At 37.6% G+C, this 15,287-nt stretch overlaps 1 protein-coding gene across 3 annotated transcripts; it reads right to left on the minus strand.

Moving 5' to 3' along the window:
* Positions 1 to 288: 288 nt before the first annotated feature.
* LOC102810096 (neuralized-like protein 4) lies at positions 289 to 14,485 on the minus strand. Of its 3 annotated transcripts, none has more exons than XM_006816632.3 (13): positions 14,422 to 14,485; positions 8,578 to 9,155; positions 8,162 to 8,298; positions 7,773 to 7,914; positions 6,989 to 7,256; positions 3,964 to 4,123; positions 3,409 to 3,869; positions 2,701 to 3,301; positions 2,515 to 2,601; positions 2,266 to 2,404; positions 1,898 to 2,013; positions 1,490 to 1,637; positions 289 to 1,319 (listed from the first exon to the last, which is right to left on the minus strand). In XM_006816632.3, exons 2-13 carry the CDS (start codon positions 9,129 to 9,131, stop codon positions 1,115 to 1,117), a joined length of 3,018 nt encoding a protein of 1,005 aa, XP_006816695.2. In that variant the 5' UTR covers positions 9,132 to 9,155; positions 14,422 to 14,485; the 3' UTR covers positions 289 to 1,114. The 3 variants fall into 3 exon arrangements, with proteins under 3 accessions (XP_006816695.2, XP_085353803.1, XP_085353802.1); XM_085497677.1 differs by having other exon boundaries at positions 8,578 to 9,149; positions 14,422 to 14,476; XM_085497676.1 differs by lacking the exon at positions 14,422 to 14,485 and adding an exon at positions 12,512 to 12,551.
* Positions 14,486 to 15,287: the final 802 nt, after the last annotated feature.

Here is a 15,287-nt window from a genome sequence, read left to right on the forward strand (position 1 = left end):
GTACAGTAATGTATGTAAAGTGACTGATTAACTAGAGCTATCATACTAGTATTTTTGTCAGATTAACCAGCAAGGGAAATAATTGGGTTGTCGAGCGGTGAAACGTCAGAGTAGTGTTTTGTCAGACGAACCAATTTGAGCACTAGTGTGGTGTCAGAACAGGAGAATCCGTCATTTCGATGACTCGACGTTTTGAGATATAAAATTACACATTTTGAAGGATTGCAACATGAATTCTATCATGATACTTATTATAGCCTGTAAAATAACGCGCGATTCAACACGAGATTTATGCTTTGCAATAATTGTGCTTTATTAGCATACAGCATAATAGTGGAATATAAATGAAATTATTTATGACGAATTTGTCAACTTAAGCATACACACAGACTTTGCAAAGATGATGCTGATGCGACGGAATTTTAGCAATAATAATGATACATATTTACATACATACAAAATGTCAAATTATATTCATAAAACGTCAATTTGAATAATGATAGAAGAAAACAATAATAAAGCTTATTCTGTATATCAAAATAAGTCAAAACCGTAATCATGTCCATGCTAATCACAACATTGACTTGTATAACATGAAAAGAGTTTGGATGATTGCTGTTAAATACATCAAACCATAAAAACAATGCAATGGTCACAAGGAGATTACCATGGCAATTTCGAGATACATATTAATCTCTGCATTATGTGCTTATGACTTACTGACATATTTCAAGCACAAATAAATGTAAATTAAAGTATACGTAGATCCAATAGAAACTGTTCGTAAATACATCCTCTGCAACATTAATGAATATTAATACAACTGACTAATTAGTTTTAGCAAAAACAGCGAAGTAATGTTTCTACTTAGTATATGCGGTTTGAATAGAGAATGTGTATAGTTTACACATGTTTTGATAATTGATCTGGAACTGGAAGAAGTTGATCACATATACTGTTTGCAGAAACAAATTGCTACAAAGAAAACCAGTTTGATGTGATGAATTTTCATTTAGAGTTTTGGTAAATACACTATGATGTAGTGCAGGATAGTAAATGTGTTTTATATTCAATGGCTCATAGATTTACTCGTGAATAAATATTTCTATTTCCGTTAATCTATTTTAATTAGCAACCCATACGGAATGACACATCCACGTTCTTTGGTAAACCACTCAATCTCTTGGTTACTGAACTTTGGATCGATTTCCCCAGTTGCACCAATGGTTTCCGGGCCAACTTTATAGCTTGTTGGCCGGATGTGAACTTGGAAGGCAACTTTTGTCTTGTACGTCTTCTTTGTGACACCATCTTTATAACTGAAATATAAGATTACACATTGATGTCAGTGGAGTCAGTGGGCAGAAATACTAGTATGTTCAAGTTACGTTTTGAATCTTTCTATACGTTTGTTCACAAAATGGATTTTTAGAAAAGTGATATAAATAGTACCTAGTATGTAGAAAGAAACATAAGAAAGAATCTGTACCTCTGTGCTAATGAATATACGTTATCACCAGAGTACCTAATGCTCGGGGAGAGGAAGATCTGTTTTGTGTCAAACCCTGCAGGTTTTCTGTCTTCTGTGAAGTGACCATCGCGCTCACCTAACTTCTTGCCGCCCATAATGGTATCACCTTAATTGAAAGAGTACTGACAAAATGAGTAAAAAATAAATATACACTAAGCTACAACTACAGATTTTACCCCATTCAAATTATAAAGATCTATCTAGTCTATCTCTAAGAAATGCTGACAGGGACATCTTAGTATAAAGTTTTATGAACAGGAATGCACACATGAAAGCTACATTAGCTACTCTTTCATGCTTAATCTGAAATTAATTTATTTAGGATCTTTAAACCCAGAAAAACAGATACAACGAGTGTAACATTACCAGGCATCAGCAAATCGCCACATTCCAAAATTGGTTTGACTGCATCCATTCTTGTGCCATGAAAGGCAACATGCCATGTCTTGAATACATCCAAAGCATGGGCTCTATCAGGTACTCTAAATGCAAAACGTGTACATAGTATGATATAATTAGCCACAAATGTTGACCTATAAATCCGAAAGTATGCATTACTCGACGTTTGTCAAGACGCACACATATTGTTGTGGGTTATAATATATGCTGAAGGAAGTTATGAGAGAAGTGAGTTTCAATACAAAGGTGATACCATATTATTCACTAGTTATTGTGATATCAGGTTAGACAACAAAACCATTTCGAACCAAAACGAGTAAAAGTATGACACTCACTTTAAGGCGAATCGACACCATCCTACTGGTACTCCATAACTCTTCCCTGGTTGACCACGTGTATAGTAAAGATCATCCCCTCTTGCTGTGTGGCATGAAGTGCAATAACACATATTGTGATCCTTGTTGAAAAATAAATCTATTAACACAAAAATAACAGTTAATCAATGCACGTGCTCAGCAACTACGCTATGAACGAAATTACGAGTTTTATAGACTACGACATTTCAGTTTTGGGAAATACTTTACCTGATAGATTCAGTGTAGTTTTGAATCGTGCGCACAATTCCTGGTAGTCACATTTACTCCTGGAAGGAGATGTTCGCATGCCGGGTCCTATGGCAAAACAAACAGAACTAATTATATTTTAGATCCGATTGTATGTCATAATATGAGCGACATGATTTAGACCTGTATTGTAATTGATACACATACCGAATTGTTGCATTGGTACATTGACGGTCATAATTACGCGTTCTGCAGCTTGCTTCACAGCTTCAATATTGCTGGACGATAGTTGTCTTAAAGTATCCATGGCTCCAGGCTCTGAAGCAATCTTTATTTTGTTGGAAGGTGATTTTGCCAGGGTCCACAACGCATTTGCAGCACACTCCTGTTCAGGTGGGCCACCTTTTTGAAGCAGCTTAACAAACAAGGGAAGACACGAAGCTTCAACTAGGGTGGTTTTGTTCTTGTCATTGATTGCCATGTTTCCAAGGCCAGTTGCTATCTCCAGAGCTGACCACGTGCTGTCGTCAGACCTTCCACGCAGTTCTGGGTCCTCTACAGCCTTTTTCAGCAGCCCCAGCAGATATTCAGTAGCATTTGTGGTTGCCTCAAGTAAATCCGTTTTGTCTTCATCAACAATATATGAGAGCGTCAGCATTGTGACAGTCACCACGCCCATGTCTTCAGATTTCAACAAAGGAGCAAGCCTCACTGTTGCATTCATATCGTGGAAAATTTTCCGATTTTCCGAAGCTTTTGCGCAGTTGTGAATGACGTTTAAAGCTGAAATAACCATAAACTTTTTTTTCTAAAAATAAAGAAAAAAATAGAATGAGATACAGAATAATCATTTCTTATTATATTTCTTATTTAAAAACCTAATGTACTGGCTTAACTTCATTATGTAACACTCACCTCACTCTTGATTTTGGTTGCACCAAATGTAGAAAGGTCTTTGAACATTTTCTGCAGTATCCCTGATTGTCCAAACTCTTTGCACATCTTCAGGCTTGCATCAGAGTAATTCCAACATGTGCTGCGAACCAGATTTATTCCTTGCCACACGCCAGGTGTTTCCATTCCCATATCATCCAGTCTCTCCAGTAACTTTGTAAGCTCGTGGGCCCCACCAATATTCGCTAGATGGTCTCCAAACCTCTGGCGGATTTTCCGATTGGTCGTGTTATGGTATGGCTGCAATATCGTACTTGTAACTTCAGCAAGAGCAGATCGCATATCCGAAAACTTCCAATGTTTTAATTTGTCTACTGTGTCTCGCATTTTGAACATTATGGCGTTTGGGTCACTACCAGTTGCTTCACTCTTGGTTGGAACATCTGATTCGACCTTCTGAGATGGAGCTACTCCCGTGCTCTCTGCAATATCAATGATACATACAAGGTTACTATACACAGTTGTAAACATGGTGAACTAATATGCCATGTACACAGAACACTCATCTCAACGTACCGCAAATAGTGACTCTTTCAGCTTGACCATAGATATCGACTACACCATAGACAACTGGCGGGTTATTCTTTAATCTCACTGCTTTCTGTAGGACCTCGCCATTTAAATAAAGGTGAAAAGAGCCATCTCCTTTACGCTCAATTCCAATAGTGTCTCCGATCTGTAAAAAATGATTCATCCAACATCACATACAAACGATATTAAAAACCATATGAACCTTACAAAATGATGCCAAAGTGTTATTTAGTAAACAATGGACATTTGTTTATACGAGTCTAAGGGTATGCAGCAGACATGTGATACTGATTACAATAAGGAAATAACAATTAATTCATGTTCCTGCAATAAACTCGAAACCTTATTGCAATTAATTAATGGTCTAAAATAAAATATTCAAATACCAAACTCTAGATACATATTTTTTGCATGTTAACACGACGGAAATCCCACTTTGGTTAATCATTCCAATTTCAGGTGTTAACACTGATCATTTTATATTAATTCAATGCTCGAATTTGTTAATATCTACATTCTACATTCAGAAAATAAGAATGAAAGTGAAGATCTACCTAGCACTCAAAATAAAGAATTGCAATATTTAAACAATAATGCACGACCCGCCAACCCATATTGGGCGAAAGCGTGGTTGAGTACATTGAGTTGTCGACAAGCTCAATATTGTTATTATTTTGTAGCGTTGTCAATACCAGTGGATTTGCTGCCTCTAAAAAACGGAAAATTTGGAGAAAAATACACAGTGAACGGGAGAGTTTCACAGTCACTGGCTCGTGAATCTGAATAATTTAAAATGTCTTTCTTTATGGCAAACTAAGAAAGAAACTAGTTTTAATCCATTAAATATTATTGTATTGAACTCATTTACATTGCGAGTGAATGAGTGACTGATGTGTGGTGTGAATTAGCATTGCAGTGATCACCCGTGCGAACGGCAAACCGTGACTGGTACGCCGTATCGGTGTCTGTCGCGGCCTTGCCCGGGGGCCTTGCACTACGCTATGCTAGATCGCCACTGTGGTCCAGTTGGATCGACTGTGCGTAGTTGCATCGTTATCTCATCCCACTAGTGTTTTCAAGCCATCAAGGTAGATGTTATTAGGAAATGTCCTATCTGTGTAATATGTAGTTATTTTTAAATTGTACGGGAGGCCGGTGATTTGACGAATACTTACAAGCCAAACGAAACTTACAGGCGTAGCGAGCGAGCGAACGAACATGGCTGGAAAGCTGGTGGGTGTTAGCCTTTCTAGGCTAGAAGGATAACCAACAGTGATTTTAATCTTAATGTATAAATAAAAAATACACACCTTAAAAAACACGGATACCTTTGTTTACTTATGCAAACTGTGCCCGGACTGTTGTGACATTTACCGGGAGCTGACGCTGAGGAAGTCACGTCGGTCATCGTCGATCTCGTCTCGCAAATTATGTGGTACTACTCACTACAAAAACAGAACAAATTCGTTTCTCTGTACTCGTAGACATACATTGTACCTCACTTCGTTCATCGCATTTGCTCGGATAAATCACCCTCGGACACTCCCACATTATTAGACAATCAGGACTAAGCATGCCTTTTAGATGGCTGCGCCTGGCAATTGACATACAGCGGTAGTCATTCAGACACGGGAAAACGTGTATTTTGACGCTAATTTGCCGAATTTGATCGTAAGTGATTGATTACTGTTTAAATTCGAATAATTGTAAAGCTATGACGTCACTCTGGTGGTCGAGTGTCCTCCCTTCTCGAACTTCGTTCTCGCCTATGGGCTTTCGCGGTCAGTCGACGAGCCTCTGTGGGGGCGAACTAGTCGGGAGGCCACCAGGACAGAGGCATCAGTCGCGGAATCTATAAGCGCGCGTACTAGATGGAAGCTTCGACCGAACGCGCTTTAGCGTACAGAGCAGACGACAATGCCCTCATATATATATAATTTGCTGATTTCGATATTGCGATCAGCTGTTATTAGTAATGCAGCGTTTTATTTGATGCTGATTTTTAATACAAAATACTTGTTATCTGACAATTTCTCTTCTTTTTCCAGAGGCGGATCTAGGATTCTGGAATAGAGGGGCGATAAGTTGACCGAAGGCCAAGTTCGCGAGCGCCGATGGCACGAAGCACTGTCGGTTGTTAAAAATGTGGGGGGGGGGGGGGGGGGCTCGGCCTCTAAATCGCCCTCTAAATCCCCCTCTAAATCATGTTTTCAATAGTTTCTCCTTCATTCGTTTTCGAAAACAACATTGTATTCATATCCATGGCACAGGGCCTTGATGCTCAATAATGGATACATTATCGCGAATAATCTGCTGCAATGACGTCATAAAATCCACTGGTATTGATAATGCTATAATATAATAAAAAATAAATCCAACTTAATTATTAGTTAGTGTTCAAGCAAAAACATGTATAAAATAGATCCTGATTTGAAATCGACAAAGAATATATCATTTTAGTTCATAGTTTGATTTACGTAGAGCAGACTGACACACACACTGAAAAATTGACTTCATATTTTCCTGTATGGAGTTTGCCACACAAGTACAGACAACACAAAAAGCCGTTCCATCTTATATATTTAAAATATGTATATTATATATAACTGTTTTCCGTTCAAAAGTTCAATGTAGGATAAAAAACTTAATTCTTTTAGTTAGTTCCCCCACCCCAACTTAAACTTAATTGATAAATATTGAACATGGCGTCAGACTACACTCACCATTAAATACAAATTGATAATCGGACAGTGGTATGGCATAGCAGTTGGTTGTAATAATGAAGGGAAATATACGTAGTCTTGGATGTTTTTTTTTTTCATTTTCTGTTATTTTTGTCCATGATTGGATAGAAAAAAAAAAAGAACTACAAATACTCCAAGATTTGTTTGACTTCATTAAAAAATAAAATCGTTTTTGTAGGATGGAAACTTTTTGAGGTCACCCCCACCCCAAACTAAAGCAATTACTTTTTTTTATCCGACATCGATCTTTTGACGTCGCTCCTTACCGTGCAGTCATCTAGATCCTTATTCAGCTCAATAACCTTGGTTCCGTTTTTCACTATATTAGATCCAGACCACATCATATTCACTCCATGTTGACATTCAGTCATAGTAGTGGGATAGTCCAAGTCGTTGGGTGTATTTGTGGTGAAGCCAAAATCCAGTCCTCCACTCCACCTCCCTACCTTGGTGTCGAGTCGTATTTCAAACTTTTCGTCTGTCTTCAGAGGCTGTCTAGTCAGGACGATGCCGTTGTTGAACACGTTTTTGGCACTATGCAGGTACAACATTGTGCTCAGTTACATAACACAACACAATACTTAAAGTGCGGTAGTCGTCGCGCTGCGCGTGTGCGACATTTGTGTTAATAAACATTGATTTTCCCACAATTCAATGCGCTCAAATCTTCAAATGGAAATCACAAGAATGAGGTTTTACCTGGGCGCGACTTGCACTGATTACTGTCGATGACTCCTTTGATACCTTCCAATAACTTGAAAATTACTTAATTAAAGCTTGGAAATGTCTCAGTTCGAACTCGTTGATCTGCGCAACAGTCAAAGTCGCCATCTTCGTTTGTATGACTCATATATCTCGCACATGCGCAGCGCGACGCCTACCGCGCTTTAATACTTTAACGGTCAATAATTAAAGTTTGAAAAATTATATATTTGAATAATCAATTTTCTCTAAAATACATTGGAACAAATTAACACATTGTTCAATAGATATATATCCGCCATATTCAGTAGACATGTAATGATGTTCTGTTACTCGTTTATGACTTACTCTCGTCGTCTGGCAATCCGCCCGCCATGCATTACATCAACCTGATCTCCAGATCTTGGGTGGAACTTATAGTAGCTATTGCCCGTGGGTGTAGGCACTGACACAACTTGTTCGCCACTTTCAGTTTCTTGTGTGATTTTTCCTACATAATGTTAAACGAAACATTTGTGAACATTGTTGTGTAGAAACATAAAACTCGGCACAATTACTGATAATTTGCTAATTGGTCTTCCCCCCTTCTTGTGGTAGATAGCGCCCTCTTGTATCAGTATGTGTTGAAGTAACGATAAAAACATTAAATTGTGTACTATGTACTCATTAAAATAAAAATATATGTAATACATTGTTTTGACCAGCCATATTTGAAAAAAAAAGTACAGCGCCCTCACCGCCACTGCCCATGTACTTCATTCTTATGTCACACTGATCTTTAGTGGAACAGGCAGCCATACACAGGGGTTTTACAAGATTCATGCGAGGGAGACCTTTGAAAGCGATGCCAAGGTCTTCTCCGTTGGCTTTAAAACTGTAGCAGGAAAAAAAGACGCGTATATAATATGAAACGTTACATCACGGTTACTAAGTAACATGCATAGGAATGGGCAAATGACGTTTATCAGTTACCTATGGTGTTCACGCGAGATTCACTACTCTCGCCAGTTCTATCTTGATATATTAGGAAAAACTGTTTTCTTAGCAATAGAGCACGGTACAGGGGTTACATAAAGGCGAGCGGTAATATCACTAATAAAATTGAAAGAATTACTTGAAATGCTCACACAGAAAAAGTGTTATAAGCATTTACCTCAGCGTTCCATTATCAGCATCTAACGTCGCGTACACTGTCTCTGGTACGGTATAAATCGGCCTTGAAGGGTAGATGCCAACAATTTTTCCACCATGGGTCAATTTCCGGTCGCTCAGATTCCAACCCCAAGATTCCGACGTGGCGCCAAGTAGATAAGTATAACCAACGCATCCTAGCGGTGCCTGGGGCGTGGCGACACCTATGATGGCGTGCGATCCTCTTTCATCTTCATCGCAGTAGAATTCGAACACATGGGTGCCCGTGCGGTATCCTTTCTTTCCCCTTATACCATCTGTACGATATCGCTGCATACCTCGACGTGCGGTGATCCCATCACCTAGCACAGCGATGTTACTGGAACAATCTTCCGGGTCCCAGCCATGTTCTCGTTGTTCAGGTGTGGTATTAGAGGAGCCCTGGCTACCCGATAACATGTCACTCATAGCTTCCATCAATGCTTGCTCAAGGACCCTGCTTTGCATGTCTCGGCGTCTCATTTGTGGCATGAATGGATCTCCTTGTAGACCGCTAACTCCTTCCACATTCCCCATGTTTTTTGCTAGCGGTCGCTGTAACTGAATTGCAAACAGTGTGAAAATAAATATATGACGATGCAATCAATCTATTATTGTTGTAGATAATATCACGTTTCACTGTCCACGAAACTCAACAAATCACATTACTCGATGTCACATCTTGTCTATTCTCGAAAAATACCCGCATTGTATTTGGTATGTATTATGTCATAAATGAAATCCCATTTCTTCATTTTCACATGAAACATAAAACTAAATAAAACAAATATGTCAGTTGCATTATTTTAGTTTCCATTCGTATTTTTTGAAGAAAAAAAAAACGAAAAAAAAAAAAAAAAAATCGATACAGACACATAAAATATGAACAAAGCCGTACAATTCCATTTTAGTAAGAGAGTAGTCCCTAAACACTAACATCCCCATTCCCAGCACTGGAACTGTCCCACATTTTTTATATTAGTAGTAAGCGGCGTAGGAGGCGCTGTTTATTGTTTAAATCAATGATTGTTATGTTATGGCCTCAACCACGGTGTCAATACAATGTTGCCACAAAATTCCATCAAATTTGGTAAATTACAGTCATGTTCATGTGCCTGTGTTGAACGGATTGAAGACACAAACTAAACACACTAAGGTTAAAGTTCAATAACTTGCTTTATTGAACTCTAATCGACTTAGACATCGACTGATGGCTCAGCAGAGTTGACAGCTGCCAAACAGTGATTGAGTTGTGGCAAACATTTTTGAAGTCAAAGTTCGAAATTATAAACAACATTTTGAGTTGACGCCGAGGCTGCACAGAAGTGATTCTTTGTTTGACGTCGCTGTGAAATAAAAAAGTAAGGGATGGGCGCCATACTAAATAATTCATTAAATATTCCAAAATATGCAAATTAATGTTAATGTTTAAAATGCCCCCGGGCCCATAGAAAGAAGAGAGTCAATTTTCATTTTGTAATCAAACAAAATAAACACAACATAACACAAATATTTTGTTAAATTAGACGCATCAAACGCAATTCAAAGGTTTCACAGCCTGGTGTGATGATTTGTGATTGATCAAGATTGGGAATTTGAAATATGACAGATATTATTGCAATTAATGGTATCAGATTGAGGAACACAAAAATTGTGTTTGTAATCGTTTTGTAACAAGCATTGAGTGGGAGATGCCAGAATGAATAAAGACAATTTTCTTCTCTCTTCTAATAAGGCCAGACTTTTATTATCCCTTGTTTCGCGAACCCGCCGAATGAACAGGAGCCGAAAATGAATTAAAAATAAAATTTTATTTCAGCGTAATTTCTCGCGCCCGCTGAATTGTAAGTGCAAAAAATTACTAAAAAAATTATTTTTATCTTCATTTTTTTCTGCCCGCCGCATAACAAATTCAAGTTGCATTTTCGCTGGAGTATCATGATCAAAGTACCGAGTCTTGCGTAGATGAGAAGCAAGATTATTCATGGAATAACATTTTATTTCATTTCTTCTTTGTGAATCACACAAATCTAACGTAAAAAAGAATTAATTTTATTTTTTCCGTCCTCAAAAAATTTGCTCCATAAAAACTCGAGAAACAAGGAATAAAAAAAGTCTGGCCTAAATATGTTGATTGTTCAGCTACATGTGTGCAGGCGAGACAGACTTCTAAATACACCAGTATACGTTACTACAAGCAACAAAAGGCTATATTGTTGCTTCTGGGAACGCATGGACAATACATTGATTCTTGGAAACTCTGAGTCCTACTCTCAAAGTGAAACCACGAAATAGAGTGTTATGTTTAACAGGTAGAATGTTCATTTTGGATGAGATAATATGATGATGACCCCTGACCTAGCATGTTTCTATCTTAGATATACCGAAGGCCGACATGAAGTCTAACGTAGTCATAATTATGTTATTTAAAACTAATTTCTTTTTTGCCAAGAACAGATTTCACACTATTTTGAATAACATCGGTTGTCAAACACTAACAAATACTGCGGGTTTACGTCCTACTACAAGTATAACACCTCAGATTACTATGGACATGCGCATTGAGACTAAACATGACCACAATAGGCAAAGTCTAACCGGCGAGCCAATATACAGACAATATACAGTAGTTGTACTACATAATAATTTGTCATAAATAAATAACAGAAAACTGTCAGAAAGAATAAACATTTTTACTTTTTCTCGTAAATTTTAAATGAATTGAAATAATAAAATAATAAAACAAAAATATAAAATAAATACAAAACAAAATGTAACAAACTAAAAAAAGAAAGTAGGGAGAGAAATTAATAATGCAAGTAAAACAACAGAAAAACGCTGGCAAATAAGTACAATGAAAGTAAGAAAAAAACAGTACACATCTTCTTAAAAAAAAATCGATAATCATTTCGAGAGCGCAGATTTAAAAAAAAAAACAGCTCATACCCAATATATTGTAAGTCACATCTACGCGGAAACCATATCAACATATCTACAAACATTCGATCGGTTAGTCATTGCATAAAGAGCATTCTTTCCAGGAAATTTTATGAAAATTAAATGAAAGATTAGATCCTATAATACATTTTATAAATAACAAAATAATTCCCCATTGTTATATCCATGGTAACCGTAAACGTACCGATAGCAACATTTAATGAATTCATGCTTGTACCAAGAACAACTTGAAAACTCCATAAAAAGCAATCAATATTCTTTCGAAGTATGAAGGAAAAATCTTTTCCGAAATTGTTATTTACATGGTAACCGCACCAAAATATAATAGTTTTGTGCTTGTGTTAAAAGGGGAACCTCTCCAAGAAATTTTATGAGAATCAACCAATAACCGTTTTTAGTTATAAATGGAAAATTATCCCCGAAATTGGGGAACCCCTTCTAGAATTGTTATAAGGATTCATCAATAAATATCCAAGTTATCCTGCTAGCAACCAAACCAATGCTACCAAAAGAATAAATCCCGTGGGGCGGAGGTAAAGATAACAACACTCATATTAGACTTCTCGATAGGTGATAATAAACGACTACAACACATTTTCTCTAGTTGCGTCACTCATCGTGCAGGGCGGCTTGTTTTTTATCGCGTTCAACACATCAATTTGTTCATATGGGTATCCAGGTTTTAGCCAAGTGTCCCTCACCGGTGTACACCAAACGTTGTTCTTGTTTACAAAACACTGAACCGAGCTGCACCAAAATACACAAAATACAAATGAACTCGAACACATTGGTGCAGTACACGTCATCGTTACATAGTGCGCAAGCACAGATCCGATGTATCAAAGCGCGCAGCATGGGCGAGCTTGTAAACTAGCTCGACCATAAACCGAGCGAAATCGCTACAAAGACACAGTTTTTACATCAGAATAAGTGAACGAATGATACAAAATGAATTTTACCTTATTAGGTGTCTTTACTGCAATGGCGACTGAGTGAATCACGTGCTTTTGAATTCCATGAAACAACACGTAATACGTATGGATCAGTCGTACAGTGTTTGCAAAAAAATACACAATGCCTTCTTGCTTGCCAATATCGATATATTTATTCACAAAAATTCAAACTTCACCCAATAGAGCAGTTTAGACTCGTAATATTTACAGTTTCTGAGATCCATATGTGGTCGGTCGATGACAGTAAACCAGTGACTTATTAATTCTTCAGTTGTTGATGTATCCAACGTCAAATGTGTACCTGGCATTGTGCACGTCGTATTATTTACCATCATATGATAAGGCCAAAAAAAAAAAAAAATATGTTGCCCTCAAGTCGAAAAACTTGGAAATTGGATCGGTTGGTCTGATATTTTTTTAAAATTCGGGAAAACTAAGAGTATCGTAAATAGCCATGGTATATGGACTTCATGGTATTCGGAACATGTCAGAGAAATACAGATCAACCCGAAGTTCAAAATCGCCACTTACGGGGACTCTGGGGATCAAACAACGGTCCGGGATCCTTAATTTTTAGAGGAAACACTTTTTTACTGCCTAAAATGGTGAGTTTTTATATATTTGGGCCTATTAAAAAAAAACAAAAACAAAAAACAAAACAAACAAACCGCGAACCGATATTTTATATTTTTTACTCGGTAGCTGCAGGCAACAAAACAAATTTTGTTGACCTAAGTGTTTTATGAGCAGTGCGATCAGGGGCAGTTACCCTACATAAAGCTGTGTAGGTCAGCAGCGGACTTGCTTTGCATGTTAATTTGACACCTGGCAAACAACCGCATTGTCTAGTACCGAGAAGCGATCGACTTTCGCGACACAGCGTCTGTTTTGGAATTACCATTTATGGGAGAGATAATACGAGCCCGTAGAAACATGATGTTTTAACATTGTCATGTTAGCTAGAAACGCACTGGTATGTACTTTAATAGATAGGAACCAAGACAAGGCCCTCCTAAAAATAACAGACATTGATAAAAATCTCGCTGTCATGGTGACTGTGCTAAAATCGCAAATCCCAAAATACAAAAGCAAAAAATTTTGTTTTTTTTACACTTTCCATAATAATATGACGTTCATAAACATACTTAAACATTAGCCTGACATGTAGGTATGAATGGCGCCCTCACCGGTCAAACGGCATTAACACTCTTGTGTTGGGTTTGGAGCACCGCGGTGGAAGCAACTCACGTGACCTTGTCCGGCTAATGTAAACATGTATACGAGAATTGGAATGAGGAAGTAAGACTCGATCTTCTTTCTCTTTACATTTGAATTACCTACAGAAATATTAAAAATTCAACTAGGCGATATTACAGTGGTGGCGGCACATGGGCAGAGGGGTTGCCCCTCGAAAAAAATGGTGGGGGCGGCATCCCTTCAAAATCAAGTTGAAACCCTTTGCGTCAGCAAAATTTGCCCCTCAAATGCAGGAAATAGCGTTTCAGAGGGTCAAGATTTCAATTTTTTTTAGGGGAAGCATGCCCACGGACCCCCTAGTAAGGTCGCGCCTACGACGCGAGGATTAATGTGCAGATCTCGCTCCTATGCATAATGTCGTGCCGCTGCCTGTGTATTGAAGTCGTGTAACGTGCATAGCTGTCTATGTGACCAGGTAACGACATGATTCTATTAGTGGCCTGAGGTACGACACAGACAGTGTACAGGAAGTAGTTGAGGGAAATGCACAACAACGACATATTTCTTTGATATTGTGTTAGGCGGATATGGCTGTCTAGTGCGTTTCACACCGTGTAGCACATGTATACACACATACCAGCAAACTGGCTCTTTCGACACTGTCATTTGAGATACATGCTCTTGCAAATATTGTATACAAAATAAGAACACAAGTTTACCTTGACGTCCGAGTGATTACGCCTCAATTCACCATTACAATTATTCGTGGATGAGTTCGCGGAAACCAACGAGGGGAATCCCCAGATGTGGATGATGTCATACACGCCAGCACTGACGATTGGCATCTTATCTTACAATACTAGTACAATCACCAACAAAAAGGCTTTCATATGGGGACGTAAAGCGGCGTGAATACTGCTTGCAATACATATGATTTTACTAAATCACATGACAAATATGTGCATTACAGAAATATCATAAGTTAATTAAGAAATTGCTGTCACATGAACAATTAATGAAATAAACAAACAAACAAACAAATAAACAAACAAATAAATAAATAAATAAATAAATAAATAAATAAATAAATAAATAAATAAATAAATAAATAAATATAGTTATATTTCTTCTTTGTCATCTTTGGTTGGTTATTGTCACGTTATATCGCGCCCTCTAAGGACGAAATAATCAACATTGATAAGTGAAAGAAATGTTGTCTAGGGGGCGCTACTTACTGTGACGATGGACTGTCAACTATCTGACTTTATTTTAAACGTGTGTCGCTTTGATTTATTCAGTTAAGCAATATAATAATTATTTTCTCGCCAAAGATTACACGATAAAACATTACTGGTTCTTTCAAACGGACTTTTCAGTGATTGAAATTACTCTCCCCGGTATCATTGCAATGGCATCAGCTAGATTTTGGTTTGAGTTTTGTTGTAATATTTTGCTGCTTTCTGATAGGATGCAACTTTATTCGTAATCTTGTAATCTAGAATACGTCAACTACGTAGCTTATTTAGATAGTTTGAGCTGGATTCAATTTTTGCATTACTGAGCATTATTGAAAAAAATATTATCC

Source organism: Saccoglossus kowalevskii, chromosome 4, assembly GCF_978046115.1.
Source record: "Saccoglossus kowalevskii chromosome 4, keSacKowa6.1, whole genome shotgun sequence".
In the NCBI taxonomy this organism is placed as follows: domain Eukaryota; kingdom Metazoa; phylum Hemichordata; class Enteropneusta; family Harrimaniidae; genus Saccoglossus; species Saccoglossus kowalevskii.